Genomic DNA, 26,174 nt, shown 5'->3' with positions numbered 1-26,174 from the left:
ATGGAATTCCTCAAAGTTCCTACTACTATCCTTGTGATTTTGAGTCTCTCCATTTGTAGTTTTGGCACTACTTCAATGAACTCTATGCATTCTTCAGTTGGCCCAAACAAAGGGGCTTATTGGCCTTCATGGACCACAAATTTTCCTCCATCCGCAATTGACACCACTCTTTTCACTCATGTTTATTATGCTTTTCTTTCTCCTAGTAACATCACATTTAAATTCGAAATCGATTATCCAATCGCTTTGTCACTCAAAAACTTCACTACAACCCTTCACAAAAAGAAACCGGCTGTCAAGACAATGCTTTCCATTGGAGGTGCCGCCGAAGGTCCAAAGATCTTTTCGCGTATGGCCATGAGCCACGAGTCAAGAAAGAGTTTCATCCTTTCTACTATAGAAGTAGCGCGCAAGTTTGAGTTTGATGGACTTGACCTAGATTGGGAATTCCCTCAAACCCCGGTCGATATGGTTAACCTACGCCGCTTGCTTCACGAGTGGAGAGCCGCGGTCAAGAAAGAGGCTAAGGAAACATGTAAGCCTCAAATTCTTCTTTCCGCGGCCACATACTACAACCCGGTAGTAACCCTAGACGACGTATATCGTAAGTATCCAGTGACTTCAATAAATAAAAATCTTGATTGGATAAATGCAATGTGCTATGACTATCGTGGGTCATGGGACAAAACTGCAACGGGGGCCCAAGCCGCATTATATGATCCACATAGCAACATTAGCACAAGTTATGGGCTACAAGCATGGATCAAAGCAAAGATCCATAAAGACAAGTTAGTTATGGGTTTGCCATTATATGGTCGGACTTGGCAACTAAAGGACCCAAATGTATATGGTATCGGGGCTCCAGCCGTGGATGTTGGACCCGGGATTGAAGGACAAATGCCTTATGTTGATGTCGAAAAGTTCAATATTCAAAACAACGCAATCGTGGTATTTGACATCTCGACGGTGTCTACTTATTCTGTCGCGGGTACCTCATGGATCGGATATGATGATGTTAGATCGACAGAAATGAAAGTGGCATATGCCCGAGAACTTGAAATCGGTGGATACTTTTTTTGGGCCGTCAATGGTGATCATGAGTGGAAAATCTCTCGACAAGGTATATATTTTTAGTTCAACATTAATCTGGATTCGAATTTGTTACTTGAATTATAATCAAGACATAAAACATATACCATGTATAATGTAATAATGTGCTTTTTTTGCAGCTTCGAAGACTTGGACTCAATGAAAACCCACATTCAAAATCAAGAGCTTCGAATTAATGGAATAGTGCATGTCTTTTGTTTTAGTTGTAGGCTATATTTATGAAATATGAGATCTTTTAACTTGTGCCTTAAAAAACATACATAGGGGTGTAATACGTACATTCATCAAAAAAAATTTCGAAAAATGAAAATGTATCAGCAAACTTTTATAATATTGCATTTTCCGATTTTCAAAAAGTTTTTTGATCCATTAATTATATTTTTATGCATGGTATATTCTTAAGGCACTAGTTAAGAAATCTCAAATTAGCTACTATTTGATGATTGACTAGAAAAGAAAACTTAATTGAGTGAAATTGTTTTGAGCAACTTTTTATTTGTGTCGATCTATAGATATATAATTAAGATAACTCCATTCTATTTTTCTTTATACATGTTGCTTTCTCATATGTTTTATAGTTTGTAAAAGTGAGAAATGTAATGGTTTTATGATGTAACAATGTGTTTTATAGTTTTTTTTTTCTTTTTTCTTTTTCAAAACAATTTTGTTACAAAGATTGCTATATATATTATGCACGGAGAATGTAAATACTTAATATAGTACTCGAATGATACGAACTCATCCCGTAGGCTCGCATCAAGTCATAAGTTAGGCGTAAAACATACTATCAAAAAATGAGAGGATAATTAAATAAATTACCAATCAATTTCATACTTGGTCGATGTGGAATCGTAACGATACCCCACCCTTTGAAGAGCCAACACTCTCGTTGGTCGCGGCTATGTTGGTCACGATTGGCACCCTTCTTTCTTTTAGGTCCAAGTCACGACTATGAGTGCTGGAACCTCGAGAGGTAAGGTTGGCTCTCATATCAATTGATACAAACTCGAGAGGTAGGATTGGCTCTGATATTAATTGATACGAACTCATTCCACAATAGGCTTGCATCAAGTCATAAGCTAAGTGCAGAATTTACTCCCAAAAATTAGTTCAAAGTAGGATGGGACATTGAACTCAGGCTTATAAACTACCAAGCAATCTTATACTTGAACGATGTAGCTAGGATGGTAACATTGAACTCATAATATGGCCGAAGAACATGTATATATACTTTTACAAACCACCCCTTTACAAGCTCTACATGAAGGTGCGTTTATGTACATTAAAAACCTCCTAAAAAAAGTAAAAAGCATATACTTTTGTAACTCCCTAATGGTGTATCCACCGTCACCCAGGATAAAGCCTTACCCTGAGAATGCTAAGAAGCTACCCAGGGTATTACGCAGCCCGGATTAAAGAAGATAAACATAAAAAGGATATGACCATATTGCTTCCTTAAATAAAGGAAATCGTTGCCAAAGATAAGAAACACGTATGGAGACTTACTCTCCATGAAAAACTACTATAAAAAGGGGAAAACCCTAAATCATAAGACATACACTCATCACAGAAAAAACCCTAAGTGATCATCATCACCACGGGTAAAACACACAAGATCTCCGGAAAAACTCAAAAGGGATCTAAACACATTCAAACCGGCGTACAAGGAAGAAAAACTTCTACCAACAGAGAATCGTCGTTCAATCCATCAAAACATCTCAGACCCCTTAACCTAAATGGTTGTACAAACAGTTGGCGCCATCCACCGGACAACCGCTACTCATCACCATAATCTACACCAAAAAAGGTGTCTAACCCGGAAATTTCTCAAAAATCAAACAAGAGCGTTCAGATTCCCTGTTACGATACTCAAATCCCAATAATGTATGTCGGTGCAAAAACTAGTAAAGCAAGCGCGAAACGGAAAGATCCAGAAGACTCACAAATCCCATCAAGAGATCTATGTTTTCCCGCTTTGGGAAACAAAAAAGCTAGCAAAGATCCACTAATAATACAAGCACAAATAATCGATATTTCGGTACTAAGAGTATATATCGATAATGGAAGCGAATGCGACATTATATATGAACATTGCTTCCTGCAATTACCAGAAGCGATAAAGGCAAGAATGACAAACTCCACAGGCCCACTCGCAGGATTCGCCGGAAACCGTGTGTGGCCCCTAGGAGAAATAGATCTTGATGTCACTCTGGGAACCCTCCGTTTCAACGAACAGAAACCCTAGATTTCATTGTAGTACGAGCACCCTCACCATACAACCTTCTCCTGGGAAGACCAGCAATTCAACGGATGGAGATGGTACCTTCCACAGTCCACGCCATGGTATTGTTCCAAACGAAATCAGGCGTGGGAATGATAAAATCAAGCTACGATCAGACAAAGCAAATTAGCGAAGTCAAAAAGTCAAAGGAGGAACCAGAAGAAACGAAGGCACCCAGCCAGAACGATCAAACTCAAGACAATGACAAGGTACTCGTGAACCCAGCCTTTCCTGATCAACTAATTACCATAGGGAAAGGGCTGCCAGAAAATTTCAAAAAGAAACTACAAAAACTATTACAACAAAACATCGACATATTCGCATGAGAATATGCAGATATGACGGGGGTCCCCAGGGTACTCACCCTGGGGGAACAGACCTTTGTTAAGGAGCACAGGTTGAATGAACGGAAAAGTATGGACCCGTACGACAAAATAAAAGAAGTCTATTAAACGATAGAGATGAGGCAACATGTAAAGAAGTAGATGAACTAGTAAAAGCAGGAATCATAAGAGAAGCCACGTATCCTACGTGGATCGCATTTCCAGTAATGGTAAAAAAGGGAGACGGGGGCTGGAGAATGTGCGTAGATTTTACAGATATAAATAAGGCATGCCCAAAAGACTGTTACCTGTTACCAGAAATAGATTGGAAAGTCGAATCTTTAGCAGAACACAAGTGGAAGTGTTTCCTAGATGCCTATAAAGGATATCATCAAATACAAATGGCCAAGGAGGACGAAGAAGAGACATCCTTTCATACAAGCAAAGGAACATTCTGTTACACAAAGATGCCATTTGGACTAAAAAACGCAGGAGCAACCTATCAGCGAATCGTAGACAAAGCATTCCACAAGCAAATTGGGCGTAATCTAGAGGTCTACAACACGCAAAGTCGAAAGTAAAAAATGTTTAAAGGTTTATGTGGTAAAGTTATTTATGTTAAAATTAACCTTAACAAGTTCCAAATGAATTTTGTTATATCTCTAGGTTCAACGATCAAGGCGTGCCAACATGTCACTTAAGTGACGCTTGTCGCTCACAAACGACGAGCACAGTTGGAAGGTATATCTTCGAACCAAATGAGTTACGCATGTGATTCATATAAATCACTAGGATATCCACTAGAGCAGTACCTTTCACTTGCCTAACTAAACATAAATTTGCAACTTAAAGTTTTGACATAACTTTATAGATAAGTCTCTTGTTCATATCAAAACAACATAATAAGCCTAACTTTATTGAAGTTAAACACTCTAATCCCCCCCTATGCATATTTGGAGGTATTTAATTTCCACTTATTGTAGACTACAATAAGCTTTTCTATTCAAGTCTTGGGTAGAGTCTATGTAACATAAGTTTCTAGTTTAAACTAGGAATCCATTCTAGGAGTGAACTCTCTAACACCGACTCATTTAAGACTAAAAACATTCCGACATTCGTGATTAACTTATATCTTTAAAAAAAAAATAAAAAAAAAAAATTGAAACACTTATAGTCATTTCAGTTTTTTAATTTATTTTATTTTTCTAGACTGAAGCTGGACCCATAACCCAATTAGGGGACATTTTTTTCAAAATTAGCCCATATATCTTTTAACGGGCCTCATGTCCATTTCACATTACATAAAAAACCCTAGCTACATATACCAACCTTCTCTTTTGCTCGTGAGACCAGAAAACAAAGGACAAAGCTGCCTGCCGATCTCACGCCATGGTAATCTTGCGTTTCTCCAGTTTTTCATTTTTTGTTCCCTTATCTACTCTTATATCTGTTAAATGATTCTTATTGATTATATTTATTTATTTCTAATTATACCTGTTGGTCCTTATCTTTAAGGATTAGGGGGTGTTTGGTTTATGATTATTTGAAATCACTATGTGTTTGGATTTTGTGTATAGATGGGAATGGGTTCTAAAATTGGTGGTTTGATACCCAAAGACTTTCAATAGGAGTGAAGTGCCTTTAAAATGTGTATTGTGCTATTGTAGTATATTGTACTGTAATTGTTTTTTAGGCCACCAAAAAAATATTCTGTGTCTTTACATTTGTTTATCATTTTGTTTTAACACTTTAGTTTTAAGGAGTTTTTATCAACTTTTAATTGTGTTTTTGATGTTTTTCATCTGCAAGTTGACCGAGTATTTTGGGTTTTAGTTAGCATTCTTTGCTATCCCTTTTAGTGAATTTTAGATTCTCATTCAACTCAGTTTTTTAAACTGAAGTCATTATTTTGGGTTAATTGCTTAGAAATCTATGGACCTTTTGTTATGTCTCATCTGGGCCGTTGAACCTTTTTGATATCCTTCTGGCTTCTAGGCCTTTTACTATAATGTCGTCTTTTTGGTAACAAAAAGAATGGCCTAAGAGGGGCAAATCACAAGTTGCCTAGGATTTCTAGGAAATTAACCCTTTTTTTGGCAAAAATTGCGAATATATTTGTCTGGTTAAGATAGCCATCTTCTTTACTATTGAAAGGATTCATTTGACTAATAGTTGAACATTTTGCTTAAACAATGTTTTATCTGGTTGTTTGATTCATTTAAGCTTATGATTATATTTGTTTGCAGCCATCACACAAGACTTTCATGATCAAGAAGAAGCTGGGGAAGAAGATGAGGCAAAACAGGCCCATTCCTCACTGGATTCGCTTGAGGACTGACAATACCATCCGGTTGGGAAAAGCTTGCATATATCTATTTTTTACTGACATTGTTATGGCAAATCCAATATGTTAAACCTAATTATTATTCTAATCGATTTCAGGTACAACGCCAAGCGCAGGCACTGGCGCAGAACCAAGCTTGGATTCTGAGATGCTGTTGCAGTTTGTCAAATCCAACCAAGATTTGAAGCTTTATGTTCTACTATTGTATTAGCTTAAGTTAGTGGATTTTTGTGTTGTCTGACTCTGGCTTCCTCTTTTCCAATTAGATATGCATTTCATGTGCTACTTAAAAGTTTGGATGATGTTTTCATTATGTTGTTGATGTAGTGATCAAATATAATTTAGAGAAATTGTCACAAATCGTCCCTGTGGTTTATTCGATTCGCATTTTCGTCCTTGTACTTTTTTTTGTCACTAGATGTCCCTGAACTTTTCAATTTCATTGCCAGTTGTCCCTGTTACTAACAACCGTCAATTTTACTTCTGGAAACCCCTCATGTGCATTTCACATGAAGGTATATTGGTCTTTTCAACCTAATCTTTCCCACTATCAATTATCATCTTCATCATCAATGTCAGCTTCAAGAACATAACACTATCTATCTATTAGATCTTAGGAAAATTATAAAATCAATTATTTTTCCGGAATATTAACAAAATTAATCTATCATCTTTAACCCATTATTATCAAACACACTATATTCTTAAATACCAATATCACGCCCTTTTCAATAACAACGAAAGTGAACATCAAATTTCCATATCTATTGTGATTTGTGATCATTAATGCCAAATGGATATCAATAACATAAAACTAAGAAAAGTGTAATGAATTAAAAGATGTGTCATTCACTTCAAAAAGCATAACGCAATGCATATAATTTCATCATAATAAGATGAGCTACTAAATATCTATAAGAACAAAATTGTGGATACATGTACTGAAAGCATCACAACCAAAAATTCATGACACTATAATTTTACCACCCATTTAATAGATACTTACCTTCAATTTGAAACACCCGTCACATGAACTTTGCCTAAGTTACTACCACCGTCGGTACTATCAACTACCCAGCACATACATCGCAAGAATAAGAAAAAGATGACGCTGAGCAGCGATGTATGTAAGGTTTTTTCCAATCCTTCATTTCATGGGTTTTCAGGCGAGATGTTGACTTTACCGGCAAAGGTTAGATTGAGGTTCTTTTTGGCTAGGGTTTGTGCGAAAGTCGCTTCTGGGCGCTTTGGTACTAACCTCTAGTTCTAAGTCAAAGAATCGCGGAAGAAATCTTGAAATTGCGTTTTCCGGTGACTTTTTTCCGGTAGCATGAATTCTTGAAATCGCGGGAGAGAGAAGGGAGAAAGAGAGAGAGAGCGCGCGATTGATTTGGTGGTTGCCCTTTGTTGCTTAGAAGAGGACTGTAGAATGAATGGTGGTCCGACGGTATGGGTGATCGGAAATCGGAAAAGGAGAGAAAGAATGGTGGTTACTGTGGTTAGCTAATGGTGGGGGTTGTGGAATGAATGTCTGTAGAGTTCTAATATATATGTTGTATATAATTAACTATTATATTATAAATCTTTTATCACAAGTAGTCCATGTAGTTATAAAATGGACCAAAATACCCTCATGTGCAATGCACATGAGGGGTTTAACGGAGTAAAAGTGACGGTCGTTAATGGCAGGGACAACTAACAATGAAATTGAAAAGTACAGGGACATCTAGTGACAAAAAAAAAAGCACAGGGACGAAAATGCGAATCGAGCAAAACACAGGGACAATTTGTGACAATTTCTCTATAATTTATTTAGTAGTCGGCGAAGAGTATTACACACCACGTTTTGATGGATGCCAGTGAGCCGATCTATGTGCTTTGTATCATGTTCGTATGATATAGGGTATTGATTTCTCATCAATATGCAGCAGGTAACGTCATTGTGAAAGCCTATTAATTGGTGCGTATTGATGTGCGTATTATGTACTTTGTAGTTTGTATCATGTTCACAGCGGATACGTCTTTCACGCCTGTTTTAACTAACGGAATATTGCCTTTTATTACTAAGGGCACAATTGATCTTGTTCATGTTTGCTTGTTTACTCTACAAACGAGCTATATGCACAATTGTTTGTGAAATGTTATCTCGTTTTAGGTATGTTGGTTTCTCCAATGTTATGTTATATTGTAGGCGGCAGGTGCACATATCTTTCATCCAGCAGCCATACCTCAGAGTTCTATTCTACATTTCTACCCATGAAAACGAGAGTATCCGCTAACAAGCTTCGTCGTATACTCCAACCCATCACCCTGGTGGTATCCATTGGTTTGTGTAAAACCCTCATGTTACATAGTGACTTGTTACATGGGTATTACAAAATACAAATGTCAAATGCAAAGACCACCATTCGTAAACGGTATACCCTTAAATGTTCCCTCATAGAGTACGTGTGTAAACGCCCCAAAAACATTAAACCAAACGGTGTCGTGTTGGTTTTCCTCAACATTAAATCCAAAGTTTCTGATTTATGGTTTCCCTCTCTCTTTTGAACATACTTATTGTAAATCTGAATGTTACAATACAATCCAATCACTACAAATAAAATGCGGCACATTTTTTAGTGACAAATACCTTATGTGCCATTATAGAAAAGATTTTAATGGCACTTAACTTTTATGCCACTATAGAAAGAGAATATTAGTGGCACTTTACAACTTATGCCATTAATGTACATAGTATTTGGTAACAAAATATAGCAAGTCATCATAAATAACTAGATTTTGTGTCACATATATAAACTTATATCATTAAATATATTTAATTAACTTTTGATTTTCCAATTGTGTCTGTGTTGGTGAAGAAAATGATTTTGGCCCTCAAAATTTTAGGCGGGTGAAGTCCCTCCCAAATGTCTTTTGAAATTTTTGGTATTCCTTTTTTAAAATACAGAATCTCTAAACTTTAGTCTATTTCATTTCCCCTCTAGTTCAGATATCTTTCCTAAATTACACTTTAAATCTCTCCACCATGAGTCCCTCTAATTTGAGATGTATTTCGAAGATATAAATGGGTTCTTATCCATTTAGCAATGATAACAAATCCTTAAGGGTTCAAACAACATCAAATAAGTAGGTAACTAATGTTTTTTTTTTTAATTGATTTGAAACAACGGTTCAGGGAATTAATTCGCGTTTTTATGCATTCTCATTTTTTCTTAATTCATTATTATGTCAGGTCCTTCTATTATTTTTTACAATTTTCTATAAATATCCTAGCTATATATAATATAGTCATAATTAATCTATGAATATTTATGTTTGTTAGGCTTTTCCAGGACTGATTTTTTATTCTAATACTATTATATCAATTCTTATCAGTGATGTTGATTGCAAATAATCGTCCAAGGAATCGGGTTTCACAGGTTGAACGAGAGAAAGAACGAGATGACATTAACCAAGATTCTAATTTCAGGTTTTTTCATTATTTTGATTTATAAATTTATATATTGTTTTTGGAAATTTTTTGGGTTATTAGCTGTTGAGTTCAATTTATTAATGGTGAATGTTATCTTGTAGTCAAATTGTTTTAGGTGTGAAAATCAATCGATTACTGTTAAAGTTGTTATTTTAGCTATAAGTGAAAATCAATGGATTGTTTATGGGTTATAGATAAAGCACTGCAGGGTACTTTATTTGCTTAAATATCATCCTTGAAGCTTTAAATTTTCATCAGATAGCGCGGTATATAAATGATGATATTTTCATGCTTTGTGATATTACCTAGAATCTCAAGAATTAACTGTTACAATATGTGCAGAGTTAACTGGAATTTACAAGTGTAAGTGATGGCGAGAACAAGCAGGTATGGACAATGCAGATGAGAAGTAGAATGCATTTATTATGATAGCTTCTGAAGCATCAATTCTGTGTATAATTTTGTATTGTATTTAGCTAAATTCATTTCCAAATGTATGTACTTCCTAGAACAATATCAATAGACAATTGAATTTTATTCCAATTTATGGTAATGAACTAATAATACTTTGTGTTGTTTCGTATGTTCCTTCTGTTATTATATTACAATTAATTATAAGTATGAATGACAAATTACTTTAGCTAAACCAAAAATTAGCATAATTTCTTGAAATTCATTGGCAGTTTTAGTGACACAATACATATGCCACAAAAGTGAATTTTGTTAACAATGACATAGAAAAAAGTGCCACAATAAACATATAAGGTTGCAGCGGCACAAGCAAAAAGTGCCACAAAAAGGCTTTAGTGACAAAGTGCCACAAAAAGGCTTTAGTGGCACCGCCTGTAGTGACACTTTTTTTGTATGCCATTGCATCTTAAATTGACTTTTAGTGGCACTTCTTTTACATTTAGTGACACTTTTTGTGTGCCACTAAATGACAGTTTATTTGTATTGAATCAAACTCATTGAAGCTTTTACAAGGCTTAAAACAAACAAACTTATGATATAAGGCCGTTTCGATTAATAAAACTTACTGTAGTACATGATGTACAATACGCTAACAATGTGTATAAGCGTATTGATGCACAAGCCTTTTGGGCTTCTTCAAATGTACACGCCAAAAGATGTTGCCCATATCTTACTCTTTTCTATTATATTATTTAGTGTCTGTCATATTATACTATGTATTTGTATTGATCTTAATTATTCGAAACACGTTCCATGTATGGTGATGTATATGTTCATTTGGTATATCTATATGTTCATTTGGTAAATCTATGCTGATATATTTAAACAAACCTGTGAAGAAAGTAAAATCTGAAACCACCAACAAAATTTGTAAGAGTCATGATGGATATGCCTTCTAAAAATATGTCTAAAACTCTAATTCATTAAATTGTTAGACAAATAAATTACACATTTTCTGTTTCGTAATCTTTAACACTAATTTTGCGATAGGTCATTCATTCCTTATTAAATACATTTTAGACCTATGTTTTAAGCGTATCAAACATTATCTAATTCGTAAGTCTTTCCAAGCTTCGGATAAGCCCCGATTCTGTCGGGCCTGTGTTCATTCCAAAATCATTGTAAAAAGGACCAAAAATTGGGTTTTTTTTTCTAAAGTAATCAAATTTCGTGGCTTTCAGCCTCAAGCCTCATGATTATTTTTGAAAATATTTATTTTCTGAACCCTTCACTTTTCTATCCCAAGTATCTATCACTATCTCTAATCTATATCTATATCTATACTATCTATACTATATTATAAACCATATAGGGTTTCAACTTTCAATTCAATATTTACTTTTCCAAAATGCCCATTCTATCATTTATATATTACCAAACACCATTTCTTTCTCATCAAATCTCAAGCAATCATTTTTTTCTCTCTCATCCATAAATCATTTATTCCTCCATTTCGTTCAAAATCTTTTATCTCATAAACCGTACATCGATAAATTATAAAAATTATATGGGTGTTTTTAAAATTTCATGCTCTTTCATTAGAGATGTTATTCGATATACTTCGACGAATTTTTAAATTCGAGGGCGGAGCCCGTACGACTAAGACATTTGGCTATCACACTCTATGACCTATCATCTCACCGCCGCAACGCGCGGGTACTTACTCTCGTTTATATAAACAAACTACTCTCTCAAAATTTAACACTCTACCTTTAAAATATCTAATTTACCCTTTTAATCTAAACTACCATCAAACACTTTATTCTTGAAATTCCAAAAATTCCCTTAATAAAAAAAACCTTACGTGTGTTCTTTCCCTTCCCTGAAGTTGCTCACATAGTATAAAAAAAAACACATGTGTTACTGAATTTAATAATCAATTAACATAAAAACTGTTCACTCTAAAACAACAATGACGGTTTGCACTTTCAGTCAGACTAAAAAACACTTGAGTTGAATCATACATTCATGTAATAACACAATACCACTACTTAACCAAGGTTTTCTTTTCTTATGCCCCGAAACGTAGCGCGGTACAAGGCTAATAAAGTAATAATTCCACTTTCCATTTAAAAGAAATGGGACCAATTTCTATGAGAGACGCGTGTGTTTACTCTAAAATCACTTTTTCCATTTTAATCCCATCTAATATTAGCAAAAAAAGAAAAAAGTAATAAATCTAGATGATCTCGATTTTTAAAGCTCGACACAAATAACAGGGGCGAATTGAAACTAAATTAATAAAATTTTCCGCTAAAATAACCGAATAAAGATGGAAAAACTTGACCCGGTTGGGCTGGAACCCGAATAGTTTTTTCCCGCTATTTCCCCCTAATTTCCGCCGCCCTTCTTCCCCATTTCATCAGTTCTCTTTGTTTGGAAGTAAAAAAATGACGAAGACTAAGAAAGCAACGGAATACGAACAGAAACGACTCGAAAACATCAAACGCAATGAGCAACTGCTCGCTTCTCTCAACATCAAATCCAAACTTTCCGAACTTGTTGCCTCCGTCCCCCTCGAACGGTGGCGCGGACGCCCCAGGTTTTTCATTTCCCCTCTCTTTCTCTTATCACCTGTATATGTATATATAGTAACTTATCCTTATGCCTCTTTTGTATATGTAATTATGTATATATTGTGTATTATTAAAGTTGTATAGGTTAAATGTGATGACAAAACAAAGGGCTAGGGTGTTAAGTTCTATGGACGGTCTGTAACCAAGAATGGTCTAAAATAAGTCTTTAACTTTAAGTTTGACTATGGAAAAATGATGTATAATTAATGTTCACAAATTTATATATTCAGTCAAATTTCATGTTTCTATTTTGACTTAATAAACAAAAATAACCATCAATTATTTATTTTTTACTTAATACATACAAACATATTTATACATTCAGCCACTGAATACATTTGATGAAAAAAATGGGCCCTAACATCTTTAGGGTGTAAGACACTCATCTCCTCATTCATAGGACGCGGCATTTTTGTGTGAATGTGTATCATCGCACCCAAAATTTGGGGGCACGGGCGGCCCAGGTTATTTCACTCTCCCTTTCTTTCTTATCATATATTCATATGTATATGTATATTTATGAGTATATATATATGTTATACAATAAGGGTTACTATGCGAAGTGCGCAAAGCACTACTAAATAGTTTAATTATTACCAACATACATCTTAGTTACTAAGATGTATGTCAGTAGTTACTAACATAGATCTTAGTTACTAAGCCCGAAGTTCATACTTAGGGGCAGAGCCGTACCAAAGATCACCACTATCACAGTATCACCTATCACTCCCATCATGGATCACTCACACCATCTTCATGAAGATGTATATTAGTAATGGTTAAGCTATTTATTAGTGCTTCGCACACTTCACAGTTTAACCCACTTCACGCTGTAACTGTCCCTACACATTTAGTTATGAATGTGCTGAATAAATGAATATATGTGTTAATTTGAACAGGGGAACGACTAAATCATCCAATGTTAGTTCAGAGAAGAAAGTGATATCCGAAACTCCAATCGGAAGTCGTAGATCTTTAAGAACCCAAGGAATAGCACCTGATGATGTTACTGATCCACCGAAGAAGTTACAAAACCTAAAATCACATGTTATTCCTAAGGAATCTCCACAAGATTTGATTGCGTTTAGTATGAGAGATGCAAGTTGTAGTTCTAAATCGGATGAGGCACTTGTCAGTAAGATTTTGAGTGTTCGTAAGGAGTTTGGATTAAAATATGGTGATTGTGGGAAGAAGTTTCGGGTTATGGCTTCAATTGATTTCAATACGATGGTGTTGGTACCGGAGAATGTTGCTCGTGTTGTGCCAAATAGCATATTGAGTGTTAAGTTCTTTCCTTCAGCTGATATGAGTATTGTTGCTGTGGGGAATAAACTTGGAGATGTAGGGTTTTGGAATGTGGATTCAGAAGATAAGGATGGTGATGGGATTTACACGTATCATCTTCATCGGGCGCCTGTTTCAGCAATCATTATTCAACCATTTTCATTGAACAAGGTACATTTGACACATTGTGCCTTAAGTTTACTTAATATCATCTTGAATATTTTAACTACTGTTTATTTTGTATTTTTGAAAGCTATTTTTTATTCTAATAAATGTTATTATGAACTGAATATCATAACCTTGGCATGGCGTACTCCCTCTGTTCCATAAACCAAAATGTTAGCCCCTTTTGATATATAAAGTTATAGATCATTTGTTAATACAAGAATGGACTGGAACAAGATTCTCTAATACTTGCAATATGAAGTGTAATACTTGCATAGCTGCTAAAACCTTAGGGGACTAACCTTTTGTATTCAGATTATAGTGTCTGGTTTTAGTTTTGATGCATATTTATGTTGCTTGATGCAGATAATTACAAGCTGTTACAATGGCCAAGTACGCTCATTAGATATAGAAAAAGAGATGTTTGATCTGGTATACTCCAGTGATGGTCATGAAATAGTTTCTATGTCTCAACGACTTGACTATGTTAACTCCTTGTATATTGGGGAGGGTCCTGGAGTAGTTCGTAGTTGGGATGAGAGGTCCGGGAAGACATCATTTTCTTGGGAGCTGCATGAGGCTAGAATTAATACGATCGATTTTAATTCAGAAAATGTTAATATGATGGTTACCAGTTCAACAGATAGAACTGTTTGCATTTGGGATTTGAGAAAACTTGGTAAGAGCAAGCCTAACTCTCTTAAGATGATTACTTGTGAGAGGGCGGTACCATAGTCACAGGAAATGGGAACGTAGCTGAGTTTTTCGTACGGTACACTCCGTACCGAAACGCGGTACGAAATAGTCCCGGACGAAGGCGAAACGCGATCCAGAACGTTCATGTAAGCGTACCCGGTCAACGCCGGTCAACAACCTGAAAAAGATCAAATTGATGAAGATCTAGTCGATTGTTGCCATATTTCTCCTTTCTTGACCAGCAGTGGTGGCGGATGATGATGTTGATGTGGTGCCGGAGGTAGTCAGTGGTGATGTTCGGCGGTGGTGGGTGGTGGGTTTTTAAGAAAACGAAAAGGGGAATAATAGGGAGTCCGTGAGAGAGAGAGAGAAAGACAGAAGAAGGGGTAAAGGGAACGTGGGAAACAGAAAGTACATACTAACATAAATGATAAAATAATAAACTAGACATGATTTTTTAAGTTATTTTGTTTTTGTCCACCTTTAATCCTTTAACTTTAAATTTTCAATAATATTTACTATAAATTTAGTCTAAAATTGCACATGTAACTTACAAAGTTAATAAGTAAATTCATAAAAACTTTAAATATTTATGTCTAAATTTATAATTTTCATTTACAAAACCGTAAGTTATATGTTTTGTACCAAATTTACGTACCGAATATGGTACAACGAATCACGTACCAGTTTTCGTTCCGCGTACCGTATCGTACCGCGATCCATGTGATTATGGGCAGTACATTCTGCCTACTTCTCTCCTTCAGGAAGTCATCTTGCTATAACAAGGTACAGTACCCGCCTTTTGTAGTTTTTATGGATGTTTTGGCTGTTAACCATGTGAATGCTTATATTTTACAGTAAACATTCTAGACCGTCTGTTGCAGTGGTTAAGTTTTAGTTCGTATGTAGCAATTTTAATGCGTTTATATGAAAGAGGGCCAATTAGTGTGATGAAAAAAGCTAACCAAAGAGCAAAAGTGTCAAGCTTTGCCTTATGATTATTTTTATGCTTACATTTTATCGCCTCCTTTTGTAATCAAAAAGATCATTATCTCATTAAGTTTTTATAATCACTTTCATAGCACATTATTTTTATATAAAAAGAGAAAAAAAAAAAAAATAGACAAAAGGTGTGTGCCACGTGACCCGTTTGGATCCGAACCCAGCTTGACCATACACCTAGGCCAATAGCTGATGCCAAACAGCATAGCTTGATGCCGGTGCTATTGAATGTGTATCTATATCTTTCTCTGGAGTAGGAGATCTTGAGGCATATATATGTCCTATTGTCAGCATTGATATTCTAAAGTCATCATAATGACTTGGGGAGGTTTCCCTCATGGTGCCCATGCAGCATTGACGTTGAGGGGAAATGACTAGGGCAGGTTTCCCTCATGGTGCCCATGCAGCATTGACGTTGAGGGGAACATTGAAATGTTTGTCAGCCGAATAATTTCTTAACTTTGTAGGTATGATCTTTCTACTGTTACCTTATTGACATAACTAAGTGTAATACGAATTTTGAGCGGCCAACTGGATTTAAAGTTGAAATCAGTAGGTGAATTAGGACATAGTTTCATGACACTGAGCAGAAAGATATGTCAATCATAACATGTCGACGCCATTTCATTGCTTTAAAGAGCTTGTAATCTGATCTTACACATTTAAAGCTGATGTACCTGAATTGTTTCTCTTTTGTAATTTTTTCATCTAGTTTTGATGTTAAGATTGGAGTGCTAACCGGGGCAAATTATGATGATCAATTCATGATAAACCATAACGATCAGATATGCATATGGTCTTCTAAATTCAAGTAAGCTTCTCTATGTTTTGAGTCAACAAAGATCTTTTATTGATGACCTAGTAAGGAAATCACTTGATGACCTTAAGGTCTCAGGTTCGATCCCCGCTTGGCATAAAAAATAATTCCTTGAAGGTTTCCGTTACCAATGAAGCCTAGATCCACATGTGAAGTTTAAATACGCGGGTTCGATACTTCGGGGTGCCCAGATTATGTGAGGATTAGGATGGAGGTTTGTACCAGCATCATATGACTCATACGGAGTGAGTCGATGAGTATCCAATTGTGGTACCGGGGCTAAGGTTCCCTCCATTACCTTTTTTTTAAAGATCTTTTATTGAAGTTCACTTTTTTATACCTCTGACCTTTTATTACAGTAAAAGTTGAATGCAATCTTCTCTCAATATTATTTTTGAGTTCATAGGAAGAGATTAAGCTATTAGCATGCTCCAACTCCACAACCTAAAAGTGTTTATTAGGCTAGCAAGTATGATGTTCTGGCTATATACTGTATATGGTCTTGCTTTCCTGTTTAAGTGTTTAACCTATATTTGAAATTGGTTTTGTATTTCTTTATCTATCATCTAAATGTCCCACCCCCCTGTTTTTTCTTTTTCTTTCTGCTGTGTTTGAACGTAGAGGTGTATGGGGGTGGGATGACTCACATATATTTGTAGGAAACACGAAAAGAGGAGTTGATATTATTTCTGCAGAAGAGAGGAGACTTGTTACTACTCTTGATAGTCCTCACATGACTGCAGTCACAAGCTATTTTGATGCTCATCCGTTGAAGCCTGGAATGCTTGCAGGGGCGACAGGGGGAGGCCAGGTTTATGTCTGGAGCACATAGCCGGTAACAGACCTGTAATGGCTTCTTTTCTATATTGACTTGAGCCAACCTATAACATACACTCCGTTTGACTTTTTGCGACATATTATATTTGGTGATCTTCATCCCCTGAACCTGGAATCCTTGCAGGGGAGACAAGTGGGGGCCAGGTTTATATCTGGAGCTCATAGCGCTAACCTGAAATGTAATGGCTTGTTTTTTGTAGTGACTTGATTAACGCTATAACATGCAGTCATTTTGAATTTTCACAGCCTACCTTTGTTGAATCCCTCGGAGATCGTTTGGTTCAGTGAATATGAATATAGCCCAAATTTTTATTTTTTTTTCCTTACATGTTTGTTCAGTGATCGAATAGCTATAAAGGTACTTTGAATCTTTTGTTTTCTGGTCAAATCAGACATTAACGTTTATTAACTAACCCGAGTAAAGTTAACTACTGTTAATGGTTGTGAGTGAAGTTGTGTGCTCCTTGAAAATGTAACCAATTATCATGCATATATACATTATCACCAACAAAAACGGTATGGTTGGGAGTAGTCAACGTACGCATATTATATTTTATGAAACCAGTGCCCTTGTTTTGTGGTTTTGCAATGCATACATACGCAAAAAGTAACTGTACCAAGCGAAATTTCTCAAAGCTTTTAAACAATTTATATAAAGAAGTTCGAAAGCAATCTGTTGAGAGAGCGACTTAAATGAAGACAACATTTCTTTCGTATGAAAAAACTATAACATCTCAATAAATTAGTAATGAAGACAACATTTCTTTCGTATGAAAAAACTATAAACATCTCAATAAATTAGTACTATAAAAAAATCGATTCAAAAGAAAATTTGCGGTACGAAGAAGATGCACTAAAATTTTTTGATCATAATGATAATTTTCTCACCTCCAAAAAAAAATTTAAAATAAGTTCTGTCATTCCCTAATAAATTCCTTTAAAAAGAATTGGGACCAATTAGTATGAGAGACGTGAGTGTTTGCTCTAAAATCACTTTTTCATTTTAATCCCATCTTTATAAAAGCAAAAAAAGAAAAAAGTAAAATAAAATCTAATATATGATGTAGATGTTTGAAGCTCGAGTCTTAATTAAACCTATAATAGTTATCAGTTCAAGAAATGAGGGGGGCGAATCGAACTAAATAAATAAATAAAATATGCCGCAAAAATTACCGAATAAAGATGAAAACTTGACCCGGTTGGGTTGTAACCCGAATAGTTTTTTTTTCCCGCTATTATCCCTTACTTTGCCGCGCCCTTCTTCCCCATTTCTTCGGTCTCTCTGTTTAGAAATAGAAAAATGACGATAAGTAAGACTGCACCAGAACGAACTAAAACGACTCGAAAACCTCAAATCCATCCTTTCTGAACTCTCCGCCTCCGTCCCCCTCAAGCGCAGGCGCGGGCGCCCCAGGTTTTTCATTTCTCTCTCTCTCATCTCTGTTGTATTTTTCTACAGTTACTTACCCCGATGCCTCCTTTTTATATATCTAAATCTATACTATATTATCTAACATTTACTTTCCCAAAATGTCTCATATCTATTTTATATTATCTAAAATAATTATAATACCTTTTCTCTCTCTTCAAATATCAACCAATCATTTTTTCTCTCTCCTCCATAAATCATTTATTCATCTAATTCATTTAAAATCTTTTATCTCAAAAACCGTACATCGATAAATTATAAAAATAATATGGTTCTTAAAATTTTATGTTCTTTCATTAGAAATGTCATTTGATATACTTTCGACGAATTTTTAAATCTGAGGGCGGAACCCGTATGGCTAAGGCATTTGACTATCATACTCTATGACATATCAACTCCTTTGACATATTACACTCTATGACCTAGCTATCACCCCACCATCTCACCGCCGCAACGCGCGGGTACTTACTCTCGTACTAGAAAATGTACTAGTACAATGCGTAGAGTTGTATAGGTTTAACGTAAAGACAAAACAATGGACGACGATGTTTAGTTCCACTGACGGTCTGTGACCAGTGATGACTTTACTTTTAAATTTGACGGCCGAAAAATGATATATAATTGTGTTTATGAATTGATTAACATTGAATTTAGAGTAAATTAAATGGATGATACCTAAAGCATACCCCAGATGACTCTTTACCTAAGGTAAATTAAATGTGTTAAAACCCCAGCGGCATTCTGAAGTCCTGCAGTGATGCTTGGATCCTGAGACCAGGGTGGTTCAAGTCTGAGAAGGTGAGGTTTTACCTCCAATTTAATGTCGAGCCTGTAGCGGTTAAATTGGTGGATTTTCCCTCCCATGTGGTCCCTGACTTTGTGGATTGGTCGCTAGTGACTGACCGCCCGAATGGATGTAACGGCTAACCGTCCCGTGACACGGACGTTCAATAAGAAAAGATGACTTTTTCAATACAAACTTTTAAAATTCCACTCAGACCATATCTAAACTTGTACTTTTTCACTCATACCATACCTACAGGTACCATCTGTGTAATTTACTATAAAAATTATCAAATTTTAAAAACTATAGAAGTCATACTTATAGTATAGTCCGAGTGGAAAAATACAAGTTTGAGTATTGTCCGAGTGAAAAAAATGCATCTTTTGGTATGGTTCAAAGTGGAACTTCAAAAGTTTGTATTAAAAAAAGTAATTTGAGATTTAATTTACCATCTGGATAATTTACTATTATAATCAAAAATTTGTTTTACCTTAGCTAATCTTTCTGTATATTATCCACACATATGTATACACATGACATGCATTTAATTATGAATTAATGAATCTATGTGTTAATTTGAACAGGGGAACAACTAAATCCAAACTTTCCGATCTCTCTGCCACCTCCCCCATCAAACGGGGGCGTGGGCGGCCCAAGTTTTTTAATCCTCTCTCTCCCCTTATCTCTTATCATATGTATATGTATTTTGTATGTGTATATAAATTATATGTTGTACGATGTGGGTTACTATGCATAGTGTCTAGTGTCTTAAACTGCAAAGTGTGTGAAGCACTACCACATAGCTTTATCATTACTAACATACATCACTAAGATGTATCTGAGTAGTTACTAACATAAATCTTAGTTACTAAGATGTAGTTTCTCTGTGTAGAATTAGAAAAATGACGACGAATAAGAATCCAACGCAATACGAACACAAGCACTCGAAAACATCAAACGTAACGAGGAACTGTTCACTCAATATCAAATCCAATCTTTCCGAACTCTCTGCCTTCACACCCCTCAAGCAAAGGCGGGGGTGCCCCAGGTTTTTCATTTCTCTCTCTTATCATCTGTACATGTATTATATGTATTATATTACGGAAAATGATCCCTACTATACATCCTTAAGTGCAACAAGCTATTAGTGATGGGTTAAGAATGTGTATGTTCTCTCCCCTTACTATGTTCATATGTGAAAAGTTCTCAAATGAACCTATATATATATATATATATAGTGGGGATAATCAAATAAGAACAGTTTTAAAATAAGAACGGTGAGAACACTTAAAAAACACCATTTTTATGCATTAAAAGTCCATAAAGCTAACATAGTGCTTAACTAATTATCATTATTTAAGTGTTTAACAACACATTGATCCGTCAAAACCGAAAAAATCACGTTTTTTAATGGATGCATCATTTTGATGAATATGCATCCAAGATGGATGCACAAAACAAAAAACGTGATTTTCATATATATAGAGGTTGGTTAGGATATATATATATATATATACTTGTCAAAGGATAGTCTTTGCAACACCAATCTTTATTATTCTCATATGTACCTATGCTAACCCCATTATATGTATAGAGGTTGGTTAGGATCTTGACCATTGGATCCTGATGGATCATGATAAAACTGATGCACGAAGATTCATAAAACACAAGTAATTACAATGATGCACGAAGATTTTCATGATCCATAATGATTTCAGTTAAGTAGAATATTGATTCTTTTATTTGTTTTACTTTAGGAATTGTTTGATTTGAACCCGAACCTTGTAGGTTACTGTGCGAAGTGTCTTAAATGCAAAGCACTAATATGCATCTTAAATATTATCAACGTACAATCTCAATAGGAAAACATATAATTTTTTAATTGACTATATATGTCAGTGTTAATTAAGATGTATGTCAGCTTTTCCGGGGGAAAAAAGTCGGCGGTGGAGGGGAAGAAGGGGAAGTAGTTACAAATGAAATGACAAAAGATCCAATCACTTCAAACACTTTGCATTTTAAGGAGCGTCGCACAAGAACCTTCTCATGCGTATATTATATGGCAAAAGTGAATATAAGGTTGTCCCACATCTAAACTTAAATGTAACCCCTTACTTACAAATCTATTATTATTTTTTGTAAAAAAAAAATAAATTTGGGCCCATGTTTTTTCCGATGATTAAAATATCGAAATGTTAAGGGTTTTACACCTAAGCTTAGATTTAAGCTGCTCCTGTGGAAAAACCACCTATGTCGCGCACATTGCTTCCATAACATCCAAAAATACATCTAAGCTTAGATACATTATAAACTTATGTACTTTTTATAGTCACTTACCCAATGCTCCCTTTTTGTATATAAAAGCAGGTATGGGACAACTTGTATATATATGTGTATGTATATAATATATATATATATATATATTTGACGGCGAGTTATTTGTATGATGACTTGATAATACATCTTGTAAGTGTAATCTAGAAGGGGGGGGGGGGGGTGAATAGATTATACCAATTATTTAACTTCTTTTTGAAAATTAATTTGTAAAATAAATATTCAATTCTTAGTTTGTGCAAGATACAATCACAACAATAATTATATAACAGATAAGATTAATATGAAAAGATAGAGTAAGAAGATATCACCAAATCAAGAGACACCACGATATATAGTGGTTCGGGCGAATGTTCACGAATTCGCCGTAATCCACTCCCTGATTCACCAATCGAGAGTTTGTAGCACTAATCTCTCCAAACCCGGTGGAGAATCCGAAATTACACCAAGTATTCTAACCACTAGAATACACCAAACTCTTGACAATTCAAGAGATGAACACACAATCTCTAACCACTAGAGATATCAATGAAGATGAAATCCTAACCACTAGATGTGACAACCGTAATCTGAGCGTACTTCCCGAAACACTTTCCGGTCACTTTTGTTCGTTTGGTTTATGTACGTCATTAGCCTTTAAGACTTTATCATGGAATAAGTGAATTTATTTTTGATTTGGGCTTTATGAGCCCCTAGACTTTAGAAAAATTGTACGTGGACTCGAGAACAGGAGGGATACTAGTTGTCTTGTGGAAGTGCCAAATTAAGTAAAATACTTAAAATTGAATCAATAAAAGGTTTAGTAAATACATAAAGACATGTTTATATCCGTTAGAAAGCTATTAAAAAGTTACGTTTAAATATGACGACAAAATAGATTAACGGGTCACGAGTCTTCTAGAATGGTCGGGTCAAACGAGTTTTGGTAGAGTCAAAGATGGTCAAATTCGGTCAACTAGGGGATGGAAGGAACAAAACCTATTTTCTCCTAACCCTAACTATCCTCCTCTCATTTCACACTTCCTCCCTTCCCTCTCCTTCACACAGCCGTCCCTCTCCCCCTTCTCTTCTCCCTCTCTCCTTTTTGCAGCCACGAACCACCACCACGAACTTCATCAATTTTCATTATCTCCTTCGTTTTCACATAGTTTTTGGTAAGATTTGTTTGGATCTAAAGTGTAAATGGTCTTCTAACATCAAAAAGTCACGAAAATCTTGCATATATATAGATATAGCTCGGATGTATATATGTATATTTATAATGAATCCAAAATCCTTACAAATACATATTTATAAATCGTTTTCCTTAGAGATTACATATATATGTATATATACATATATTTTTCGGTTGTGTTTATGGTTATAAATCCGAGTTCTTATCAAAATATTGTATAAATTCGAATGGTAGGTGACTTTTGTTTAATTTTTGGTTAGATCGGGTTAAATCCGTGACTATTTATGATCTTCGAGTCGTTCTTGGTTAGATCTATCAAAAATCCAGGTTGTAAAAGTGATTGGATTGTAATTTGTGTTTGGATCTAGACTTGTTGATGATTTTTCGATTCGGTCAAAGGCAGTCAAATGACCGGTCAACGCCGGTGAAAGTCGGTCAAAGGGGCAGATTTGTATTTTGGTCTATTTTGGACTTTTGGGATGGTCAAAAATTAGGGTTAGGGTATTATTTTGGGAATTTTAGTAAAAATTAAAGGTGTTAAATAAATTAAATTATATCTTTTAAATTATTTGAATTTATGTTTAAAGTTAAATCCTATTTTTCCATAAATAATTAAATATAAATATATAAAGACTAAATTAATTAGATATATATATATATATATACATACAAAGAATTAAATTGATACGGACATTGGACTTAAGCATATACATATATATACGGATTTATTAAGATGGACGGTTTTGTATATAACTTTATATATACATATATAAATACGAAAATTAATTTGAAACGAAAGGACTTTATAAATAATATATATAAATCATAAAGATTATATATAAATTATACAACTTTTTGAACTCAACACATCTTTATATTAATATTCCATATGAAGACATGACTGGATATAAACGATGTAAGGTGACATTATTAAACGAATTTTTCCCGTTGGACAATTTACAAGGACAACATGACTAATATATATTGTTATTTGACGAGACATAATGACATTTCCCAAGATACTAGTATAGGACATAGACATGTACATCTAAGTAAGTACTTACTAGGTGACTTGTGGACAATATAGGACTTTTGGACAGATATTGAGCGTGTTTCAGGTGTACTGACTGTTCCTGTTCTTGTTCGTTGACTTAGGGTACTTATACTGGTGCTTCTTTCAGGTGAGTTTCGTAGCCCCTCTTTTTATAAGTTTTTGGGGTGAAAAGTATACTTGTTTTTTTAAACAGTTTTGTCGATTTCTGTTTATTGTTCAATATTGAGCCTGTGCATATAGTGTTACTTGTGCCATTTGACGTGCTTTGACCTTGTTTGTATGTGCGTGATTATGTGTTTGTTTGTTGTGTTTTGGACGTACTGATTGTTTGAGTTGAGACTTGAGACTTTGGACTAAGGCAGGTACCGTAAGGCCGGACTTTGAGACATTGAGGCATTTGGACTTATTATGGCGTAACTTTGCTCGTTATATATTGAACTATTACTGTTTAGACTTAAATAAATAGACAAAAGACTTATTACTTTGACTAGACTTATGACATAAAACCTACGAACTCACCAACCTTTGTGTTGACACGTTTAGTATACTTTTGAGGTACTCAGGCTAATCAGGGATAAGGACTGCTACGCTAGGCTGAACTTCGGAGATTAGTACTCCTTAATAATTGCCAGACTTTAAGGCTACATGCCTTGATTTATTTATTTATGGACTTGGTTGTAATAAGCTATTTTAGCACTATTATGACTTTGAACTTATGTTTTTGGGAATATATTTGTTATATTCTATTTCATTTAGTAGTATCTATGTAATTCCATGTCGTGCTGTACTTTTCATGACACCTCATGTTTCCGCCAACGGTGGGGTGTTACACTAGAACTTCAACCCTCTATCACACTCACTAGTATGAATACAACACAATTTGTAGGCTAATCAATATAACACATATATTTCCTCACTAAAATTGTATCACTCTTGCTAGATTGATGTTTGATATAAGATATGAGATATGAATATGTATATTCCAGGAGATGTAGATGCAAGAGGTGAAGTCCAAATATGTCCAAGTCTTCAATTTATAGTCAAAAAGTGCTTTATTACCGTTTGACTCGGACAGCTCCAAACAGAGGCCATGCTTCATGGCACAAGAGCCGTGCTCCAAACAAGAGCCGTGCTATACCTGGAAAACTACAAAAAGCCTTTGCAACCTCCCATGAAATCCCACTCACAACAACAACTTTCCTAAACCAATATTAACTTCAAAAGATAAAAAAGGAAAGTTAAGAAGATGCTTACCAAGAGAGGGAGGTTTGGACAATGGGATAGTCACAAGATGAGTTATGGAAATGAATCAAAATCCCACTATCTTTTCAAATACAAATCTGAATTTATTCATATATTGACCAATTTTGACAACTTAACCAATTTTGACTTTTGTTGACCTTCAACACTTAGAAAAAATTTGGCCTCCAAATTTTGGTGAAAAATCAAGTTGTTTAGATTTGTAATTTGACACTTTCAAACACTTTAGAATGATACTATAAGCCTTAGGAACAAGTTTCGGGTCAATAACATAAGTAACGAACACTTGGTAAAATTCTTTGATTTGGACAGAGAGAGGACGACCTCTAATCCTACAAGTGCCATCCTCTGGAGCCGTGCTCTGAACAAGAGTCGTGCTCCATGAAACTTAGAAAATATTTCGACCTCAAATTTGATGAAAAACGAAAGTTGTTATTTTTGAGATTTGCCAAATTCAAACATCTTAGAATATCAAAATAAGGTTATGGTACAAGTTTGGAGTCACGGAAGCGAGTAACGAAAGCCGGAGAAACAAAGTGTTAATTGGACGGAGGAGGACGGCCGTTGCAGGGCACAAAGGCCGTGCCTAAGAGTTGTGCTACGAAAGTGGAGCCGTGCTCCAGGATTTTTAACGAAGTGCTACACCAAACTCAAACTTGATGTTTTCATTGTTTTAGGTTTGGAAATAGCGTATGTATGCCTATATTAGCTTTTATATCATTTTGCAAACATTATATGTATTGTCGCTCATTATCAAA

The 26,174-nt window shown here is 35.1% G+C and overlaps 3 protein-coding genes across 3 annotated transcripts; all 3 read left to right on the top strand.

Moving 5' to 3' along the window:
• LOC122590483 (class V chitinase CHIT5b-like) lies at nt 1-1,295 on the top strand. The gene is made up of 2 exons (XM_043762686.1): nt 1-1,120; nt 1,230-1,295. The coding sequence occupies exons 1-2, from the start codon at nt 1-3 to the stop codon at nt 1,250-1,252; spliced, it is 1,143 nt and encodes a 380-aa protein (XP_043618621.1). The 3' UTR covers nt 1,253-1,295.
• Nucleotides 1,296-4,999: 3,704 nt separating this feature from the next.
• On the top strand, nt 5,000-6,418 carry LOC122593589 (60S ribosomal protein L39-1). Its single transcript, XM_043766018.1, has 3 exons — nt 5,000-5,106; nt 5,961-6,064; nt 6,157-6,418. The coding sequence occupies exons 1-3, from the start codon at nt 5,104-5,106 to the stop codon at nt 6,203-6,205; spliced, it is 156 nt and encodes a 51-aa protein (XP_043621953.1). The 5' UTR covers nt 5,000-5,103; the 3' UTR covers nt 6,206-6,418.
• Nucleotides 6,419-12,957: 6,539 nt separating this feature from the next.
• On the top strand, nt 12,958-14,893 carry LOC122593632 (WD repeat-containing protein 76-like). Its single transcript, XM_043766058.1, has 3 exons — nt 12,958-13,044; nt 13,480-14,035; nt 14,396-14,893. The coding sequence occupies exons 1-3, from the start codon at nt 13,001-13,003 to the stop codon at nt 14,762-14,764; spliced, it is 969 nt and encodes a 322-aa protein (XP_043621993.1). The 5' UTR covers nt 12,958-13,000; the 3' UTR covers nt 14,765-14,893.
• Nucleotides 14,894-26,174: the final 11,281 nt, after the last annotated feature.

The sequence above is a fragment of the Erigeron canadensis genome, chromosome 3 (genome assembly GCF_010389155.1).
Source record: "Erigeron canadensis isolate Cc75 chromosome 3, C_canadensis_v1, whole genome shotgun sequence".
Lineage (NCBI taxonomy): Eukaryota > Viridiplantae > Streptophyta > Magnoliopsida > Asterales > Asteraceae > Erigeron > Erigeron canadensis.
This window is presented reverse-complemented; position numbering and strand designations above follow the sequence as displayed.

Bases quoted from the DNA above. Each gene is read 5' to 3' on its own strand.
- LOC122590483 (XM_043762686.1), top strand. From the start codon at position 1: ATGGAATTCCTCAAAGTTCCTACTACTATCCTTGTGATTTTGAGTCTC. The intron at 1,121-1,229 runs GTATATATTTTT...CTTTTTTTGCAG, and splicing joins GTGGAAAATCTCTCGACAAG to CTTCGAAGACTTGGACTCAA.
- LOC122593632 (XM_043766058.1), top strand. From the start codon at position 13,001: ATGTGTATCATCGCACCCAAAATTTGGGGGCACGGGCGGCCCAG. The intron at 13,045-13,479 runs GTTATTTCACTC...TAATTTGAACAG, and splicing joins TGGGGGCACGGGCGGCCCAG to GGGAACGACTAAATCATCCA. The intron at 14,036-14,395 runs GTACATTTGACA...TGCTTGATGCAG, and splicing joins AACCATTTTCATTGAACAAG to ATAATTACAAGCTGTTACAA.
- LOC122593589 (XM_043766018.1), top strand. The intron at 6,065-6,156 runs GTTGGGAAAAGC...AATCGATTTCAG, and splicing joins AGGACTGACAATACCATCCG to GTACAACGCCAAGCGCAGGC.